Below are 17,206 nucleotides of genomic sequence, written 5' to 3'. Positions count from 1 at the left end.
TTCTGCTCAGGTCATGATCCCAGAGTCCTGGGATCGAGCCCCAAGTGTGGCTCCCTGCTCAGTGGAGAGCCTGCTTCTCCTCTCTCTGCCGCTCGCCTCTCTACTGCATTCTCTTTCTCCCCCTCTCTCAAATTAATCAATAAAATCTTAAAAGAAAACAAATCAGAAGAAATCACCTTAAGAGGCAAGAAAAGTGGCTTAGGTTAAACAAAGGGAAGTCTTGGTCGTCATGTTGTTAAACCATGGAAGAGACTCCCCAGGAGGAGAGGAAACTGGTCACCCACCCACAGGAAATGCCTTCCAGGTGCCCAGCCTAGCTACAAGGGACAAAGGCCCCTCAGGATCCCAGTGAAGAGGTGGAAGGAAGATACCCAGAAACATGTCCCTTACTTTGGCTCTTTGGGCTGAGCTTATTGGGGATTCCATTCAAAGTCTACATGGCTCACACACGCACATAGGACACCAGGCGCTCTCTTCCTGAACAAGACTTAACCTCACCCTGCTGACTTGGCAAACAAATGAATGCCTTCTTTTCATTGCAGGCAAGTCCCTTGGAAGAGGGGCTTTTGGAAAAGTGGTTCAAGCTTCTGCATTTGGCATTAAGAAGTCACCCACGTGCCGGACAGTGGCTGTGAAAATGCTGAAAGGTATGGGGGCCATAGCTTGGCTTTCAGCAGACTGGTCGCCTTCCTAAAACCCTAGTGCAAGCTCGATAGGGCCTAGGAACAGACGTGGCTATTTCTGGCCATGTAAATGGTCTTCCGCTACTGGAAGCAGGCTTGGCTTCAGGAGTTTTAGATCGGGCCAGTGAGAGCTCAGCATAAACGTTATAAATGAAACCACCGAGCACTGCCCACGGGAAAACAATTTCTGTCACCTCAAAGATCTTTCTCGTCTCCCATTGTGGCCTCTAAACTACCAGGGATTCAAGCTCACTGCAACCACAGGTTCAGAGTTTTGGAATGATCCATTATGATCTTGTAATGGGAAATTAGCGACCTTGTAATGGGAAATTAGCTGTGTGTCGTAAATCCCGGGGGCTTGGATGGGGCTTGACCTGACTATAAAGTATAATTATGAAGCTGCAATAATTGAGATCATCAGAACTCTTAACTATTTTATACTGTCAAGTCCACCCACAAAACATTTCCTCTTTAGAAATTAAAAAATACATCTATCTTTCTAGTGTTGACGAATACTACCACTCTCCGAAGCCCTTGGGAGGTGGAGTCACGTGACAAAGTGATTTATGACCCCCACAGGACCGATGAAAATGAAAATAGGTGGAAAGTGCATAACCTAGCCTCCCCAAAGAGGCAGGTGTCTTTTAAAATATGGAAAATACTTCATTTCTTCATTCATGGTGGAATTTTCATGTCTTTTTTACTCCTTTGAAGATTCCAAAACTAAAAAGTACTGGAAACCCCGAAGGACATTTTTCTAGCTTTCCCAGCTCTCTGAGATAGGACCAGGGGATGCCGGGGCACGGGGGGCTGTGAGCCCAGCCAGGCAGATCCCTACGAAAGGCTCCAGGAGAAACGACCAGTCGCATACAAAGAATGAACATGTCCTTTCTTCCAGCATGGAAGCCAGCATTACAAGAGCCCCATGAAATGGTATTTTCTACCCCCAAAAGGCTGTCCTTGTCAGGCAAAGGCTCTGATAAAGCTCTACAAGGAACCTGACCGTTCTACCAGAAAGTAGCCGGGGAAGGAATCTTAGACCCACGAATCAGGACTAATGCTTGAAAGGGACTGCCCCGACTTCCTGTGAGAACCCTCACCCTCCAGCACCCTGCCCCCACCCCAGCCCCAGATGCTGAAGGGAAGAGCCATCACCATGTCCTCTGTGTGAGAAAGCACCAGACTAAGTGCTTTCATGTGTTAGGCTGAACCACATGAAGTTGCCATTTTTCTGATTTGGGGGTCTCCAGCCTTGTGAGGTAGGTATCATTCTCCCAGTTGGTAGATGAGGAAACAGGGGCCCTAAAGGTTAAATCATCTCTGCAAGGCCCCAAAGCTCCCAATGCAAAAGTCAGGGTTTGAGAGCAGCCCTCCCCCCGCCCCCCCTCACCACAGCGCTGCTACACAAGAGGGGCTGCCGAGACCGGTCTCTGGGAAATGGCCCAGTGCTCCAAAATCCTTACATGATCCTAGCTCAAGCTACAGAGACAACCTAATATCCAACCTTGAACGAAGTTGAAACTCCGTCTGGAAGCATCTGCTTCCTCAGCTGGTCCGTTTGCCGGCTGACTACCACACATCGTCTCCCCGAGAGGTGGGTCTGAAGCTCATGCCTGTCTGTCCTGGATCCAAGAGAACACCTGCCTGGAAATGGAACAATCCAGGCAAGGGAGCCGGGTTTCCCCACGCTGTGCCAAAGGGACATGGAAACATAGAAGCGTGCCGGGGCTGTTGAGTTTGAGGGGGACGATGCTGACTTGACAATTTTTAAAGGCCCAAAGAATGTATTCTTCGCAATACAGAAATAGCAGGGTACGATATCCTTAGAAATCCTCGACTTTTTAAAGCCACGAGTCTTGATTTTTAAAAGATGGCCAAATCACCCACTCCATGAAATTCCTAAAAACCATTTTCATTCAGCTTTTTTGCTCGAATTGGTTGGCCATCTGTTTCTAGGAGAAATTGAAAAGACAGAATGTCAGAGATAGGCCGTGAGTCAGAAGCTCCTTCAAAGTGCCCTTGAGGCAGACCTTTAACCTTTTTTGGGCCTCGTGCCCATGTCTGAAATAAGAAGAGTGTTCATGGTGTTTATCTTTCTAGCACATATTTGTGAAGCATCTACTATAAGCCACTCGTGATCCCATTGAAGAGATCTAGAGTTTATCTGGTTATTACTTAAAAAATAATTTTTAAAAATGATTTGTGCTTGTGAAATGCCACGCACATGTTCTGGCCATTTCCCAGACTGTTCTACAGAACTACTCGCATCTGTGTACAAAGATTACATGTTGGCTATCTACTACAGTGTTATTTGTAACGGCAAAACACACACACACCCCAACTGGAGACAGTTCAAATGTCAAGAATGCTACAAGAATGGGAAAAGTCTCTGACATATTTAAAAAAAAAAAAAATACAGAGAGAGCATTCCTTTTATGCAAACAAAACAAGAAGACCTTTAAGTAGGTATATGTGTTTATAAATATATAGAAGAAAGTCTAGGGAGGTTAAGTGGTTGGAGTGATTCTCACTTTTTACTCTGTATACATCATATTGTTAGAATATTTTACAAGATTATATGACTTTATCTTTTTTAATTTTGTAAATGCCTTATAAGTTAATCAGTAAGAAAGACACCTCCCCACCCATTCCCCACCACCACCAAAAAAAAAAAAAAAGAGCGAAAACAAACAGAACAAACTTAATTTAGGCTTTAGACTCTGCTAAAACTTAGAGTGATGTTGTTTATCTCTGCGAATGAAGTTGAAGTCAGATGCTTACGGATCCTTACAACTCGAGATAACCCTGCAGACTCCAGGGAGGAAAAGGTTATAGGGAGAAAATAACACATTGCAAAGATGTTTACAGAAGCGGCCCTCGCACTCCTGCAGACCCCCGGTGCTCCTTCTTTGTAACTCTTCAAAGAGGGGAAAGTGAGAAAAAGAGGGGAGGTGTGGGCTCATCCCCTGTCTGGAAGGCTCTTGCCGTGCCTGGTTCTGTGGGGTGGAAGCCTTTGGAAGGCGCCTCCACAAGGTGCCCAGCTCTGAGTCAGCGCATTGCTGAGCAGACCAGGTCCACCAAGAGGAAATGCCCAGTGACTAACCCCACCACTGCTTCTGGGCCTTACTGTAATCAAAAGGATGTTGGCTCAGGAGGGAGGGAGTAATGAAAACAGTCTGGAGACCCAGTCTTTCTGCAGAATGTGGGGAAGTTAACGAAGCAACCGGCCGAACATTGGCAAACACGGAGGGCAGGAATGCCGCCTCCAGCGGAAAGAGCCCCATTGTCCTGTCGCCCTGACGCTTCCTTGTGTCTCACACAGAGGGGGCCACAGCCAGCGAGTACAAAGCTCTGATGACTGAGCTCAAGATCTTGACCCACATCGGCCACCATCTGAATGTAGTCAACCTGCTGGGAGCCTGTACCAAGCAAGGAGGTAAATGAGGAGGAGGGCCTGCCCCCTCTTCCCCGTTGGCCATACAGCTCCTTCTCCCTGTTCCTCCTCGTGTCCCGAAAAACGGCCTCTCCGTAGGACCAGAGGAAACAATTTGTCCATTTATGGAAAGGCACTCCCATCCTAGAAATGCCTTCCCTGTACAATTAGTTGAAAGGTTCTAAAGAGAAGGGTTCCCTTTGAGACTTCCTTCCATGGGCTCCAGGTCAAGTGGAGAGCATTTTTGTCTGAGAACGGCTTTGAAGGGAGTGTGGCCGGAGCTAAGGTAATGGATAGAAGGGGGAGCTTTCCTTGAAGCTTCCCATAAAGGAAGGAGTCGCTACTGGTGGGATCTCAGGAGGAGAGGATGTAAGGGACACCCAGAAGGGCCCTTCTCCTCAGACAGGTTTTCCTCTCTGGGGCAAGTGGCCGAGACAGGGCTGTGGTTATGACTCAGGGCTCCAGCATGTTCCTGAAGACCTGTCTGCCTTCCCCTGTGGCACGGGTAGCACTTGTGTGTGATTACTGCTTTAACCAGAAAGAACACCTGTGCAGTCAGTGTTTTCCAAGATCAACAAACGTAGTAGCAATGAAGGGTCGTCGGGAAGACGCTACCTGTTCAGAGTAGCAGTGGGTACAGAAAGCAGGTGAGGACTGGGAGGCTCCCACTAGAGTCCTAGAGACCCAGCCCTGGCTGCCTGCTTCTCCCTTACCCTTGGGAGTGGACAAGTGACAAGCCATCTGTTTTCCTGCAGGGCCTCTGATGGTGATTGTCGAATATTGCAAATATGGAAATCTGTCCAACTACCTCAAGAGCAAACGAGACTTATTCTTTCTCAACAAGGTAAGGAATTTAGGGGGTCGATGTTTAGGCTATGGTGGCACAAAGCAAGAGAAACCTGCATTTTTCCATTAACCACTAAGCCCCAAACCCAATCTCTGCTCTTTCTTTTCATGCTAATATATCACACTTTTTGTGGGCAGAGCAGAGAATACATAATCCCAGCATAGGCAGCAACAATTAGAGGTTAAAATTTCGAGTCATCTACCTGACTACCCATCCAAGCACCTTGAGCACTTTCTCCCCTTCTCTCTCTCCATATATACAGACACCGACCCAAAGCACTTAGTTACTTGTTTCTTTAAAGAAGATGAGAATAATTGGAGTTGTCTCCATTTACTAGAGAAAATAAGGACTCAACTGGGTGACTTTGCCGTGACCCTGAAGCCATTACCTGATAATCAACAGTGTTGGTAATGAGTCCGTGCATTGTGGTGATTAAACACGCAGACTCAGAATCAGACGTCCTGTTTTAAATCCTGTCTCTGTCACTCAAAATCTGGGACCTTGGGCAAGTTACTCAATCTCTCGGTCTCAGTTCCCTCCTTTATTAAATGGAGGTACTGACAGCACCGAAGTCATGCCATTGTTGACAGAATCACATTTTTCACCGAGTTAAGCACTCCAGACATGTTAATGGTCATTGTCCCGATTGACCCACTGAGCGAGAAAAGACTGGGAGAGTCCATCTTAATGCCACTGATCTATATGACCTGGACAATGGATAAAGTGCCACACATCCATGAATTACACCCATCTGTCACATGGTAGTCATAGAACAAACAAATAAGAACCACCGGCCAGCTGGCCAGTTTTCTCATGCCTCCAACTTTGGCCCAACTGAAGACACAGGTGGTCTACCCGACTTGGAAACATTTATCAAGAACTTACTGTCTCCCATTTTAAACCATGCCCTCCAGTAATTAGAATCTTGAAGTTGAAGGGGCACCTGGCTGGCTCAGTCAGTAGAGCATGTGACTCTATCTCAGGGTCCTGAGTTCAAGTCCCATACTGGGGGGTAGAAATTATTAAAAAAAAAAAAAAAAAAAAATCTTGAATCTGAAAAGGACCTTGTGTTCAGCTAGTTCATGCTCTCACATTATAGATGTGCCCAGAAAAGTCAAATGAAAGATTGCCTTAAGGACACTCACTTATGCAGACATGAAGTTTGGGAGAAAAGAGCCCCCGCTCTCTTGACAACGGTTGCAAAGCTTTTCTGGGCCTTAGGCTGGATAAGGAAAGCGGAGTGGGGCGGGAGAGGGGGAAACACCATTAAGTAAAAGGGGAAAGTGGTGGCCCAGGTTGGGAGCAGTGCAAAGACCCCTCAGTCCTGAAATTCTGGACTGGCTTCAAGAAGAACTAAGGCGGCAGCATACCCCAGGGACCTGGGCAGGATGGAACGTTTGGGTTCGTGCGTCTTTTGTTTAGAAGGCTCTGCTTCCTCCTCTGGCTATATTTAATGATTCACCCCCCTGTTGGTGGAGCTCAGTGTTTTCATGGAAAACACATGGCTGTATTTCATAGTTGGAACCTAAAGGAATATAAAGAGAAAGTGAAGGAAAAACTGAAAGCCTAAATAGAAATGGGATATTTCGTTTTCCAAATAAATGCAGCAGGATCTCTCAATACTACTTGTAATAAATCTACCACATTCTGCCAGAGTCTCGAAAGTTCCATATATACACCTTTATTTCACGGCAGTGGTTACCAGTAAGCCAAGCTGAATGCAGCACTGATGGGGAGTCAAGAAGGGGGGTGAGGGAGCTTGAGTTATGACCCCTACAGACGTGTCCAGGGCTGGGACCCCTGGGAGGACGAGGATGAAGGCGGCCTGGAGAGCAGAGAGCATGGATTGTCGCCTGCTGAGCTGTGAGCAGACCTGTTGAGCACTTTCCTTCTCACACCCTTGCCAGTGCCTTTTCCCTGTTGCCTTGTGTTCTGACCCTGGGTCTCGTGAAAAATCCAATTCCAGTCCCCAGCTGAGCAGAACCAACTCTAACTGCCTCTGGGAGACACGGTAACAAAGAATTACAGTTTACCTCTTCTCAGGTAGGTCATGTGGGGTGGCAGTGCGGGTCTGTGCTGCGGCCTGCCTGTCACACCCCCCCCCTCCCCGTGCAGGGCTCCTGGGGGGCTATGGTAAGGCAAGAGCCTGGTTACCTTCCACTCTTGAGTTTGTCAGGCTGTCCCTGCGGTGGCTCCCTCCTGTCCTCTGCTTACTCCCACTGCGCCCTCTAGTGGAACGATCTCTCCTAACGGGTGACATGTATGGGGAAAGCCAAGCAAGGCCGTGCTGTGTGGCTGGCGAGTCCCAGCTCTGCCACTCAAGGCAGGTGCATCAAGGGCCCCAGTCCCTCTCAGCTCCTTCCTCAGTACTGACAGCCCTTGTGACTGAGCCGAGGTCTGTGCTCCACCAGCACATGGCCACGAGGCCACCAGGCACGCCAAGTTTGTAGTGTCACAGTTACCAGGTGAATTACCAGAGATGATAAAAATCTTTTCCAGTTCCTCGCAAACACTCAGAACCAACACATCCTTTCCTAGGAGACCAAATATCGTAAGATAGAGCTTTTCCAGGGAGGAAAATGGAACCCCAAAATGGAGGTGATTTGCCCCATATCACATAATTAATGAAAGAGCCAGATTACATACCAGGGCTTGGATCGCCAGTCCAGGATGAAAGGCCTTCTCTACTCGTACCAGGATTCAGCTGGATCTTTGTTCTAAATGGGGGAGGGGGAACGACACAAAGAAATGGTCATGTTCCCGACTTCTCCAAAGATTCTAGAGAAATCGTTAAGTACGGCCGTCTCTCATTACTCACAGGCGTTATGCCAAGGAAAACCCCAAGTCCACGAGGGGTTTGTTCCTATTATTCAGATCATCTTTCACAAGGTGGCATGCGGTACGGGAAAAGTGGTTACAGGCATGGACTGGAGTTGGCCAAAGCTGGGGCCAAGTGTTGCCATTTCCTACTCGCACGTGACTTACTATTGGCCTCCTCCGAACCTGTTTCTTCCTGTCTCAGCAATAACTATTTCATAAAATTGTCACAAAGACTAAATGAGAAAATGTCCCTAAGAGTCTTAATATACTGGTGGCCCTGAGCAAGCCTTCGGTGAATACCAGTGACTGTTAATATTTCTTTATCGTACCTAAGATGCTATCTTGAAATCCACTCGAAAGCCCAACAGACTCCAGAACCCCGTGAAGAGCCAGACATCTGAGCCCTAGGGCCGTTGCCACCAATTTATCACCCATCTTGTGCAAGGACATTCTCCCAACTCAGGCGCCCGGCCCCTGGAGGGATCAGTTTCCCCCATCGCTGTTCTGAAACTCTCTTTCCTCTGTGTCCCTTCTCTTTCGGTCCAAAGGATGCCGCATTACACGTGGAGCCTAAGACAGAAAAAATGGAGCCAGACCTTGAACAAGACAAGAAACCAAGACTAGATAGTGTCACCAGCAGCGAGAGCTTCGCAAGCTCTGGGTTTCAGGAAGATAAAAGTCTGAGCGATGTTGAGGAAGAGGAGGGTAGGTATTAATTCCTTCCTGTCCTACAGTCTGAGATATTTTTACAACATACTGTGCATCTCTGACATTTTTTTCTTATTTATCACCCTAATAAACATCCGTGGGAGACTTGAAGGGTAATGTCCTGAGGAGATAAGATTTGAATTAAGATTATTTACAGAGTTACTAATTTTGACAGGGAACTGTGCAATTGTCTCCCCTCAGGGCTTTTTGTCCAAACGGGTCATGCCCCCCCCCTCCACCCCATGCTTGGGGAGAATGGGCTGGAGGCCTGGAAAAATCTCTGATATTCATGTTGAAACTCCAATGCTCTTAAAAATGAACTCTGATCTACTTGTTGGTTTTATGTTTTGCTAACATTGTTCCAATAAACTGGGATTTGGTGGAATAACAAGAACCATTACAAACAGTTACGGTTTTAATGCTTTCCAGACTCTGATGATTTCTACAAGCAGCCCATCACTATGGAAGATCTGATTTCTTACAGTTTCCAAGTGGCCAGAGGCATGGAGTTTTTGTCTTCCAGAAAGGTCAGCCTTGCCTTTTACTGCTTTTCTTCTTTGCCAGGCCCAGACATGTGGACATTCTATGGACTCACGCTCACCGTGGCTCTCAATCTGCCCTTCCTAGTATTTGCTTAGACTTATGTAGAGGAAACATCACAACAAGTGCCTCGATTTGTCCTGATAGGGACAGAGGAACCCTGGATACCCATGAGTAGACCTGGATTCCAGGGGAAAACCTCCCCAGGCTTCCGACCAGACAAACCTGGCCACCACTGTCCACATTGCCCTCTGGGGTGTTTTCAAAACTGGCCAGAATTTCAGAATACACAACTTCCTGGGAGAGCTCCTGTTAATTCATCCATGTGGAGTGCGCCGCGAAGTTGCAGCCAGATCATGATCTGACCTTGGTGGCTCGGGTCTAAAGGCGGGGGTGATGGGATTTTGCTCACGGGGAGCCATCGATGGCCAGCTTGGTTTACCAGGAACGCTGTCCTGCCAACCAGTGGCAAAGCGGACTTGGGGCATTTTGTGGCTTTGGGGCCTAGGGAGGGGTAGGGGGGTGCCTATATGTAAAGAAACGCCTTCATGTTTATGGTCACCCCATGGGCTCTGGAAGCCGCTCCCTTCATGTGAAGGAAGCATGTGAAATGGTCCTCCAATTAAGAGGAATTAGGACACTGAAAAGGCACAGGGCAACGGTGGGTCAGATTAAGGAAACGCAGTGATGACGTAACTGTTTCGTTCTAGTGCATTCATCGGGACCTGGCAGCAAGAAATATTCTTTTATCTGAGAACAATGTGGTGAAGATTTGCGATTTTGGCCTTGCCCGGGATATTTATAAGAACCCCGATTATGTGAGAAAAGGAGATGTAAGTCCGTGTGGTGTTTCTTTGACTCATTTATACCGTCATCTTTAAACCACAGACCAAAGCCCTGGGTAAATATTTACACCCTCCCTGCAAATCTGCTTTCTGTGCAGACGTGCAGCCCAGATGGGCTGTGTACCAGAGAGCCCTCGCGGGGGGCTCAGAAAGACCCCCGTCTCCTGGTTCTGTTCTCTCCCCCATTGCTGGCTTGGTACCTTTCGGGCAGCACTGCCAGAGCCTGGTACCCCGAGAGGTGTTCAGTCCAGTGGGGGGCCTGGGAAGACCCCCCTCGCTGCCCCCCTTCGACTCCTGTGGGAGTTCCCTGTACTCTGTACAGCTGGAAGGAACAGCTTGGACTCTTTCCCTCAAATAAACCCGGGTGATTGATTCAGCAGGTGTGGATAGCTCAGGAAAGGGTGGGGGAGGGTATCCGTCTTATCTGGAGGAGGAGGAAATGGTTTACCCTCCCATGCCTGCCTTCCCACCTAGCATCTCCCTGCTGGCTCCCACTGGCTTCTCTTCTGCGCTTGTTTTTGAACAGAGTGTTATTTTTCACCTTTGTGGGTGACCTCCTGTGTCCTCTCTTCTCCAGCCCGGGGGCTGAAGCCAGTGTCTGGGCTCTGAGGAGGACTGAGGGAGCAGTTCTCCAACTTCATGTGGCCTGGAGGGCTTATGAAACCATAACTGATTGAGCTCCGCCCCCCCCCCCCCCCCCGGGATTCTGAGGGAGTCGTGGGTGGGGCCTGAGGGTCGGCCTTTCTAACCAGTTTCCAGGGGCTGCAGGCACAGCTGCTCCCGGGGCTAGACTTTGAGAACCACTGCTCTGCACTCTCTTCTTATAAAAGGAGAACACCAAATCTGCCTCGGGAGTGCTCATTTTGGAAGTCTGTCCCTATTTTCTGTCATCTCTGTCGCTTCCAGCCTCTCCCACTTCTGTTTCTCCCCCCGCCCCCCACCCCGCCGTGATCCCATAGTTCCTGTCAAATCCCGTCCATCTGCACTGAAGGCCTAACCCTCCGGGACTCCTGCTGTCTGAAGAGATGGAAGATTTGTCCCCACACTTGAAAACCAGCCAAACCGTCTCCTCAGTGATCTCTCACCTTCCTTCCTTCCTTCCTTCCAGCGCCTTTGCCCGCTCCCCGATTCAGTGACTTCTAGAATCCTGCCTTTCTCATACAGCAATGCCTTTCAACATCCTCCTTCTTAAACACCGAAAACCAAAGCCCTGAAAATCGTCGATTTTTCCGGGTGTGTCCTAATTCAGATCAGCCTTTGCCAGAACCCCGTAGAGCACATGCCTTTTAGGGGAGAAAGGGCTTCCAGAGTTCTGGAGGGAGGACAGGCTGGATACATGGGAGGGGCTCACCCGACATTGTCCACTTTATTAGGGTGACAACGCGTGTTATGAGAGTTTCCTCCATTTTAGGAAACCATAGCTGTTCTAGGAAATGATTTGTGGGCCACGTGTTCTCTGGGAGGTGACCCTATGGGCGCTTGGGTTGAACGTGCTTTGTTTCCAGTCCTTCTGCTCAAGGCCCCCCGCCCTTTTCTAGACTCGACTTCCTCTGAAGTGGATGGCTCCCGAATCTATCTTTGACAAAATCTACAGCACCAAGAGCGACGTGTGGTCTTACGGAGTTCTGCTGTGGGAAATCTTCTCCCTAGGTAAATCTGGGGGGACGGAAGGGAGCAAAGAAATGGCCCAGAACCAAAGGTCTACATCCTCTGTCGAGGGTCCTCCTGATAGACCTACCCTGAGACCAGCTTCTAAAAGATGCCTGGGTCCCTGTAGGAGCTCCCATGAGGACAGTGCACGCGTGAGTGCCCTGTACTGCGAGGACACTCTGTAGGAACACACATGGGGTGGGGGGGCGCCAGCATCACATCTGCAGGTCTGACTACTTTCCCTCTCCTTCGCTTCTTCTAATTCCTCAAACCCCCCAATTCCTAATGCCTTGTTTCTTCCCCGCCCTGCACCACCCTCCCCTCTTTAAAAAGATCCCAGCAAGCTCAGCTCACCCGGCATCACTGTTAGAAACGGGCTGCTGCTTGTTTCTAGGGCGCAGCTGGCCCTAGACGCTGGTTTACCAAGGATGAGCCATGGGAACACGGTTGCATTTATTCTGCTTCTGATAACATCCATGCTGGCTGGTGAGAAGCCCTGTTGGAGATCCCAGGCACACAGATGTGCACAGGGCCCACATCTGCTCCCAGACACACACTGATGCTCCGAGGCCTCCCAAGCGTGGGGTCTAGCCAACAGTCTTTTAGACTTTGCCAAAAATTTGCCTTTCAGAGCAAATAAAAGTCACCCAGTAACATCCCTGGTTTCCTGTAATGTGTGAAAATCATTCCCCTGCTTTCGATGACAGACACCTGTTGCTTCCAGTCCTTGAAAGCAGCTTGGCGTCCGCAGTGGCCCCACAGTGACACAGGGCCAGAGCCGCACGCCTCCCAGCTGCTTCCTACACACTAGAAAGTGCAGACAAACACATGTCGAGAGAGACTAGATGCTAGGTCTGGAGCAGAGCCGGCCGGGAGGCGGAGTTGCCCCTAATTCCAGCCAAGCATCCCCCTAAAAGGAAGGGTTATGTGGGTCTCCTGGACGGGAGAACTGGCGGAAGGCAGAATCGGGGCCCCGCCTCGGGCACACTCGAGCCCACAGACACCCTACCCCGTTCAGGCTCACCCTGGAGCTCAAGGTCCCCCTTCCCTCGGGTTGCTCCCAGCAGCATTCACAAGACAGTGCTGAAGGAAAGCATTCTCACTGAGGTGTGAATGACCCATGACTATCCAAGCCCAGGTCCACTGGGGTTTTAAAAAGATTCTCAGTCACCCAAGGTAGGAGTCTCAGATGACGGGCTTTCTTGAGAGTTCCTTGTTGGGGGAGGGGCACGCCCTGCCGAGGACACCCCTTCTGACATGGGAACGGCCTGTGGGCCTCTGACAGCCAGCACCACAGGACCCACCAAGCAAGCCTGTGGTACTGGCTGACCAGGGTTTGCAGAGCCTCTCTGCGGGTGGTACTGGCCGTACCAGTACGGGGGATATGGTCCTAAGCCATCAGTTTAAAGGGAGGCGGCAGACATGAACTCGCGTCCCCCCAACCCCGCCTCCCGCCCCGTGGTCTTCTGCACCCTCAGCCATGACAAGCCCTGTGCTTCCCTCGCTGTCTCCCGCAGGTGGGTCTCCATACCCGGGCGTGCAGATGGATGAGGACTTCTGCAGCCGCTTGAAGGAAGGCATGAGGATGAGGGCCCCCCAGTACGCAACTCCTGAAATGTGAGCCCCCCGTGTGCTCCCTTCCCCGCCCGACCGTGCTCTCCCCACCAGCACACCTTCGGAAGGGGAAGTCCTGCTGACGTTCAGCCCCTCTTGGGCCCCGCTGTGCTGGGAGTACTTGCTGGAAGCGGGACACATTATCCCTGACCTGTGCCTCCCTACTTCTCTTGAGCACGGACGTGACTTTTCAAGGCCATTAGCTGGAACTGAACTCAGAAGTTGAGCTTCTTTCTAGGCATGAACGCAGGAGCAGTGAACAGACCACCCAGGCACAGAACACAAGACCTTGTCCTCATTCCCAAAGCAGAAGCCAGATGAGCTAAGCAGCCCCAGGGGACGGAGGGCGTCCTCCACTCACGGTAGAGACCCATGAGGGGTTTTCCTGTGGAGTTCAGGGGAAAAGATGCAGGAGAGGGAAAGGGGACTCTCCCGAATGAAGTGGTAATCATCCTCCCCAGAAGGCTCTGTGGGTATTACGACTTGTCGAGACTCATTCTAGGAATTGGCAGCTCTGAGGAACTTCTTACGGTCCTAGAGTCTAGGCTCCGTGTGAAGGCATTCTCCACTGCGCAAACACTTGCTGACCTCCCTCAGACACCCTGCTGAAGCTTTGTGGAGGTTTTGCGCTTTGAGGCCTAAGCAGGGACGGGATGACACGGGGCAGTTCCGTCCAGCTGCTGACGAGGACTCGGGCCTTCCTGCGGCGGGCACCACCTTTCCTGAACCGGCAGGCGGCCCTCCCGGTCCTACCTGCACAATGGGGTCTTGTCAGAAGCCCTGGGAGGGCCTTTGGGGAGGAGTCAGAGGGAATAAAGGAAGTGTGGGCTTGGCCAAAGCTCAAGGTTGCAGTCTCTTTCCTTAAGCATCTGGAGACAAGACTAAGTCAGGCCCCGGATGGGGGGATGGGGGTGACTCAGGGCCCGTGAAGGCAGCTCCGGGGAGGAGCGGGAGTGCAGAAAGGAGCTGGGGCGCCTGTCTTGTCAGGCTACTGTGGGGTCTGGTCAGGAAAGTCCGGAGACCTTGATGCAGGGCTCCTGAGACCTGGGAACGGAACTAGATTAGCCCCCAGGATGACATTTGAGCTGCGGTGCCTGGAAGGTACAGAGAGCTTTTAATCGCCTGCTTCCTTTTGCTTGGTGGAGAGGGGCAACCGCGGGGAGATCTGCAGTGAAATGAGATTACTTTGCACTTTATGGTTTTCTAAGTGCTTCCCCGACACAGTTCCATCGAAAGCTCCCAGCAATCCTTGAGGGGCAAATAGGCAGATGTTATCATTTGAATTTGATGAATAATGAAACTAATCATCTCAAAAGTGAAGTGATGTGTCCTCCATCGACTAAGTAGCAGAGGAGATGGTTAGAAGCCTTTTAGATGGATTTCTCTATATCCCAGGACTGTTAAATTAGAAATATATTCCACATTCCTTAGGAAAAAAAGGTTTCTCTAATGTGTCCACTCATGCTTTGAATATTCCCTTCCACTCTTCGTATAACCTGACAATCACGGAGTGCCTGGGTGGCTTAGTTGTTAAGTGGCTGCCTTCAGCTCAGGTCATGATCCCAGCATCCTGGGATCGAGCCCTGCATCAGCCTCCCTGCTCAGCAGGAAGTTGGCTTCTCCCTCTCCCTCTGCCCTTCAGCTCCTGCTCTCTCTAATAAATAAATAATTCTTTTTAAAAATCTGACAATCACAAGACTAGTTCTCAACTACGAATTGTAATAATAACTGAGTAACATTTAATATTTTTTAAGTGCTTAAGATATTAAGTGCTTAAGTGCCAGGCACCGTCTTAAGGGTCCTTGAACACATACTAACTTACCTAATGCTCATTACCACCCTACAAAGTAGGTACAATTATTCACGCCATTTCACAGGTGAGAAAACCAAGGCACAGAATACCTAAGTGGTCTGCCACATGGCTAGTAAGTGTGTCTGAGCCCAGAGTCCACAACACCAGGCTACATGCTTGCAGGGTCTAATACCTGTCCAGATTCCAGTCCAAAAGGACAGTAGAGGTACAAAGTCATATCAGCTTTGGGCTGAAAACCCCCTTCGACTTTATCAAAGCTTTAAGTCTCCACATGAACCACTCCAGGAAACCCCTGAAAAACCATGCAGCCTATAGACAAAAGGATGGTTCCTCAACGCTGGGGAGTTATAGAAACGGTGAAAAGCAGTGGCTTTGTGAAATGTGTGCGCAGAAGGCTAGAATCCAAACCTTCAGCCATTCTCAAGCATTCGAGAGCTGGTGGCGTAACGTGCCTTCTTGTTTGCTCCACAGTGGGAAGGCCTGGGTGGAGGACAGAGTACAGCTCTCAGCACTAGCCCCTGTGACCTGAACTTGGCCTAAAGTGGCGTGCATTTGGGGGCTTGGGTGATAGCTTGAACAGGAAGCCCTTCCCCCAGCTGGTTTCAGGGAGGGCTGTTGGGGTGGGTGCAGCTCATGTCTCTTTACTGTGCTCAACCTGTTTACTTAGTGATGTAAACGGTTCGACCCTGAGTGGCTGGTTCCTTGCCCAGGGCCTGTTTAATCAGATGTCTTTCAATAAGGAAATAAGCAATGAATGTTTTGATTTTTTTTTTCCTTTTCCTTTGGTGTTTGCGGAGATGATTTGCATTGGATTTTAAGCAAGAGGAAAGGAAAGTAGAAATCAGAAACCGAGAATCAAAATAAAAACAGCAAGTAGTTGTAGGTGGTCCCTTCTGCTAGTTTGGGCTGAAAGAAGCCAGGGAGAATCCTGTTCACGGCGGCGTTTGGCTCAGCAGGGAAAGGGTCCTGACTGAGAGAAGCCAAGGCCCCCAACAAGACTATCCCTCTTTTTGGCCTGGTTCAAGCCTTTCTTGCTTTGGTTACCTTTTATACATTATCCGCATATACACTGAATGTCCTTCCAACAGCCTCCAGGACTGCTTGTTGTTAGAACGGCCTCGGCCTCAGGCTGGTAAGATGGAAGCAGGCCGGCCTTCATCACATCACAGCCAGTGCAGCCAGGGGATGTGGGACCACGGGCTTGGTCCAGTGACCTCCTGTCTCCTTGGTAAACGTTTTTGCACCCAGCTCAAAAAATTAGTCAACCGTGTAAACTTAGTAAACCATGAGTTCCACATAGGATCGGGCAGATGGTCTTAGGCCCCTTCAGACCTCTGGCCACTAGCAGGCTGGCCTGGGTTGCCTGAACAGAGCAAGTGTCCTGAGCCCTGGCTCGGAGGCTAGTGGTCAGGGATAGCCAGGGGCCTTGGGCACTGCAGCCCCTGTCCTAGGTCTCCTAGACAGCGGGGACAATAGGTCCCAAGTTGGAGAGCCTGTGTTCCCCCTCCTCACTCTCAGTATCCTGCGTGTCTGCAAACTGAGCCTCGTAGAGTGGTCCTTGACATTGGCCTTCCCAGCTCTTGGGACCCATTGAGCCCCACCACACCCCCTGGGAGTTAAGTAAAATGGGTACAGTAGATGAAATACGCAGACCAGAGGGAACCAGAGCCACCTTTGGAGAAGAGCCTTGACCTATCAGTTTGGACAAAGTCAGGAGAATCTGTGATTCAGACAAGTGATCCTTAAGAGCCCCAGTCCCTTAATGAAAGTGCTCCCTGGGCACTTGAAAGTAGGCGCTCAACTCCACCATCTAGTAGAGGAGCTTGCCTTTGAAGACCGGTACCCACGGAGGTTGTCCAAAGACCACATGGGGCCACCCCTGCCCTGGGGACCTGAGGAGAGACACGGCCTGGACCACAGTGTCTTGCCTCTCAGAGTCTTTTCTCCGGAGTGATACTTCTGCTGTTCAGGCTTTGGCCAACACTGAAGGACAAGGTACAAGACAGTCCCATGAAGTTGTTATTTCCTAGATGGAAATGACAGTGTTGAGAGGCATGTAGGACAGCTTTCTTTTGGATTTCAGTTCTAGGAACAGCCAGGCTTCTTCCAAGTATCTGGTCTGTTTTTAACTTTTGCCTTATGTGCATCACATAGTTACTCTTCCTTTTCTCCAGCTGCCAGGAAGCTCGGAGCACTGCCTCTATCCCCCTCCTCAGTCAGGATATATGTTTTGCAGATTAGCCTTGCTAGGTC

General features: G+C 49.9%; 1 protein-coding gene across 1 annotated transcript in view; it reads left to right on the top strand.

Moving 5' to 3' along the window:
• FLT1 (fms related receptor tyrosine kinase 1) overlaps positions 1–17,206 on the top strand; it is a 174,692-nt gene that overhangs the window by 145,695 nt on the left and 11,791 nt on the right. Inside the window, exons 18-25 of the mRNA XM_082700952.1 lie at positions 543–647; positions 4,006–4,119; positions 4,872–4,960; positions 8,332–8,488; positions 8,921–9,018; positions 9,742–9,864; positions 11,415–11,526; positions 13,044–13,143. Coding sequence (XP_082557078.1) covers positions 543–647; positions 4,006–4,119; positions 4,872–4,960; positions 8,332–8,488; positions 8,921–9,018; positions 9,742–9,864; positions 11,415–11,526; positions 13,044–13,143 — 898 coding nt within the window. The remainder of the gene's footprint in view (positions 1–542; positions 648–4,005; positions 4,120–4,871; positions 4,961–8,331; positions 8,489–8,920; positions 9,019–9,741; positions 9,865–11,414; positions 11,527–13,043; positions 13,144–17,206) is intronic.

This window comes from Mustela nivalis (assembly GCF_964662115.1).
Source record: "Mustela nivalis genome assembly, chromosome: 15".
Lineage (NCBI taxonomy): Eukaryota > Metazoa > Chordata > Mammalia > Carnivora > Mustelidae > Mustela > Mustela nivalis.
Note: the sequence above shows the minus strand (reverse complement) of the source record. Positions and strands in the feature narration are given on the sequence as shown.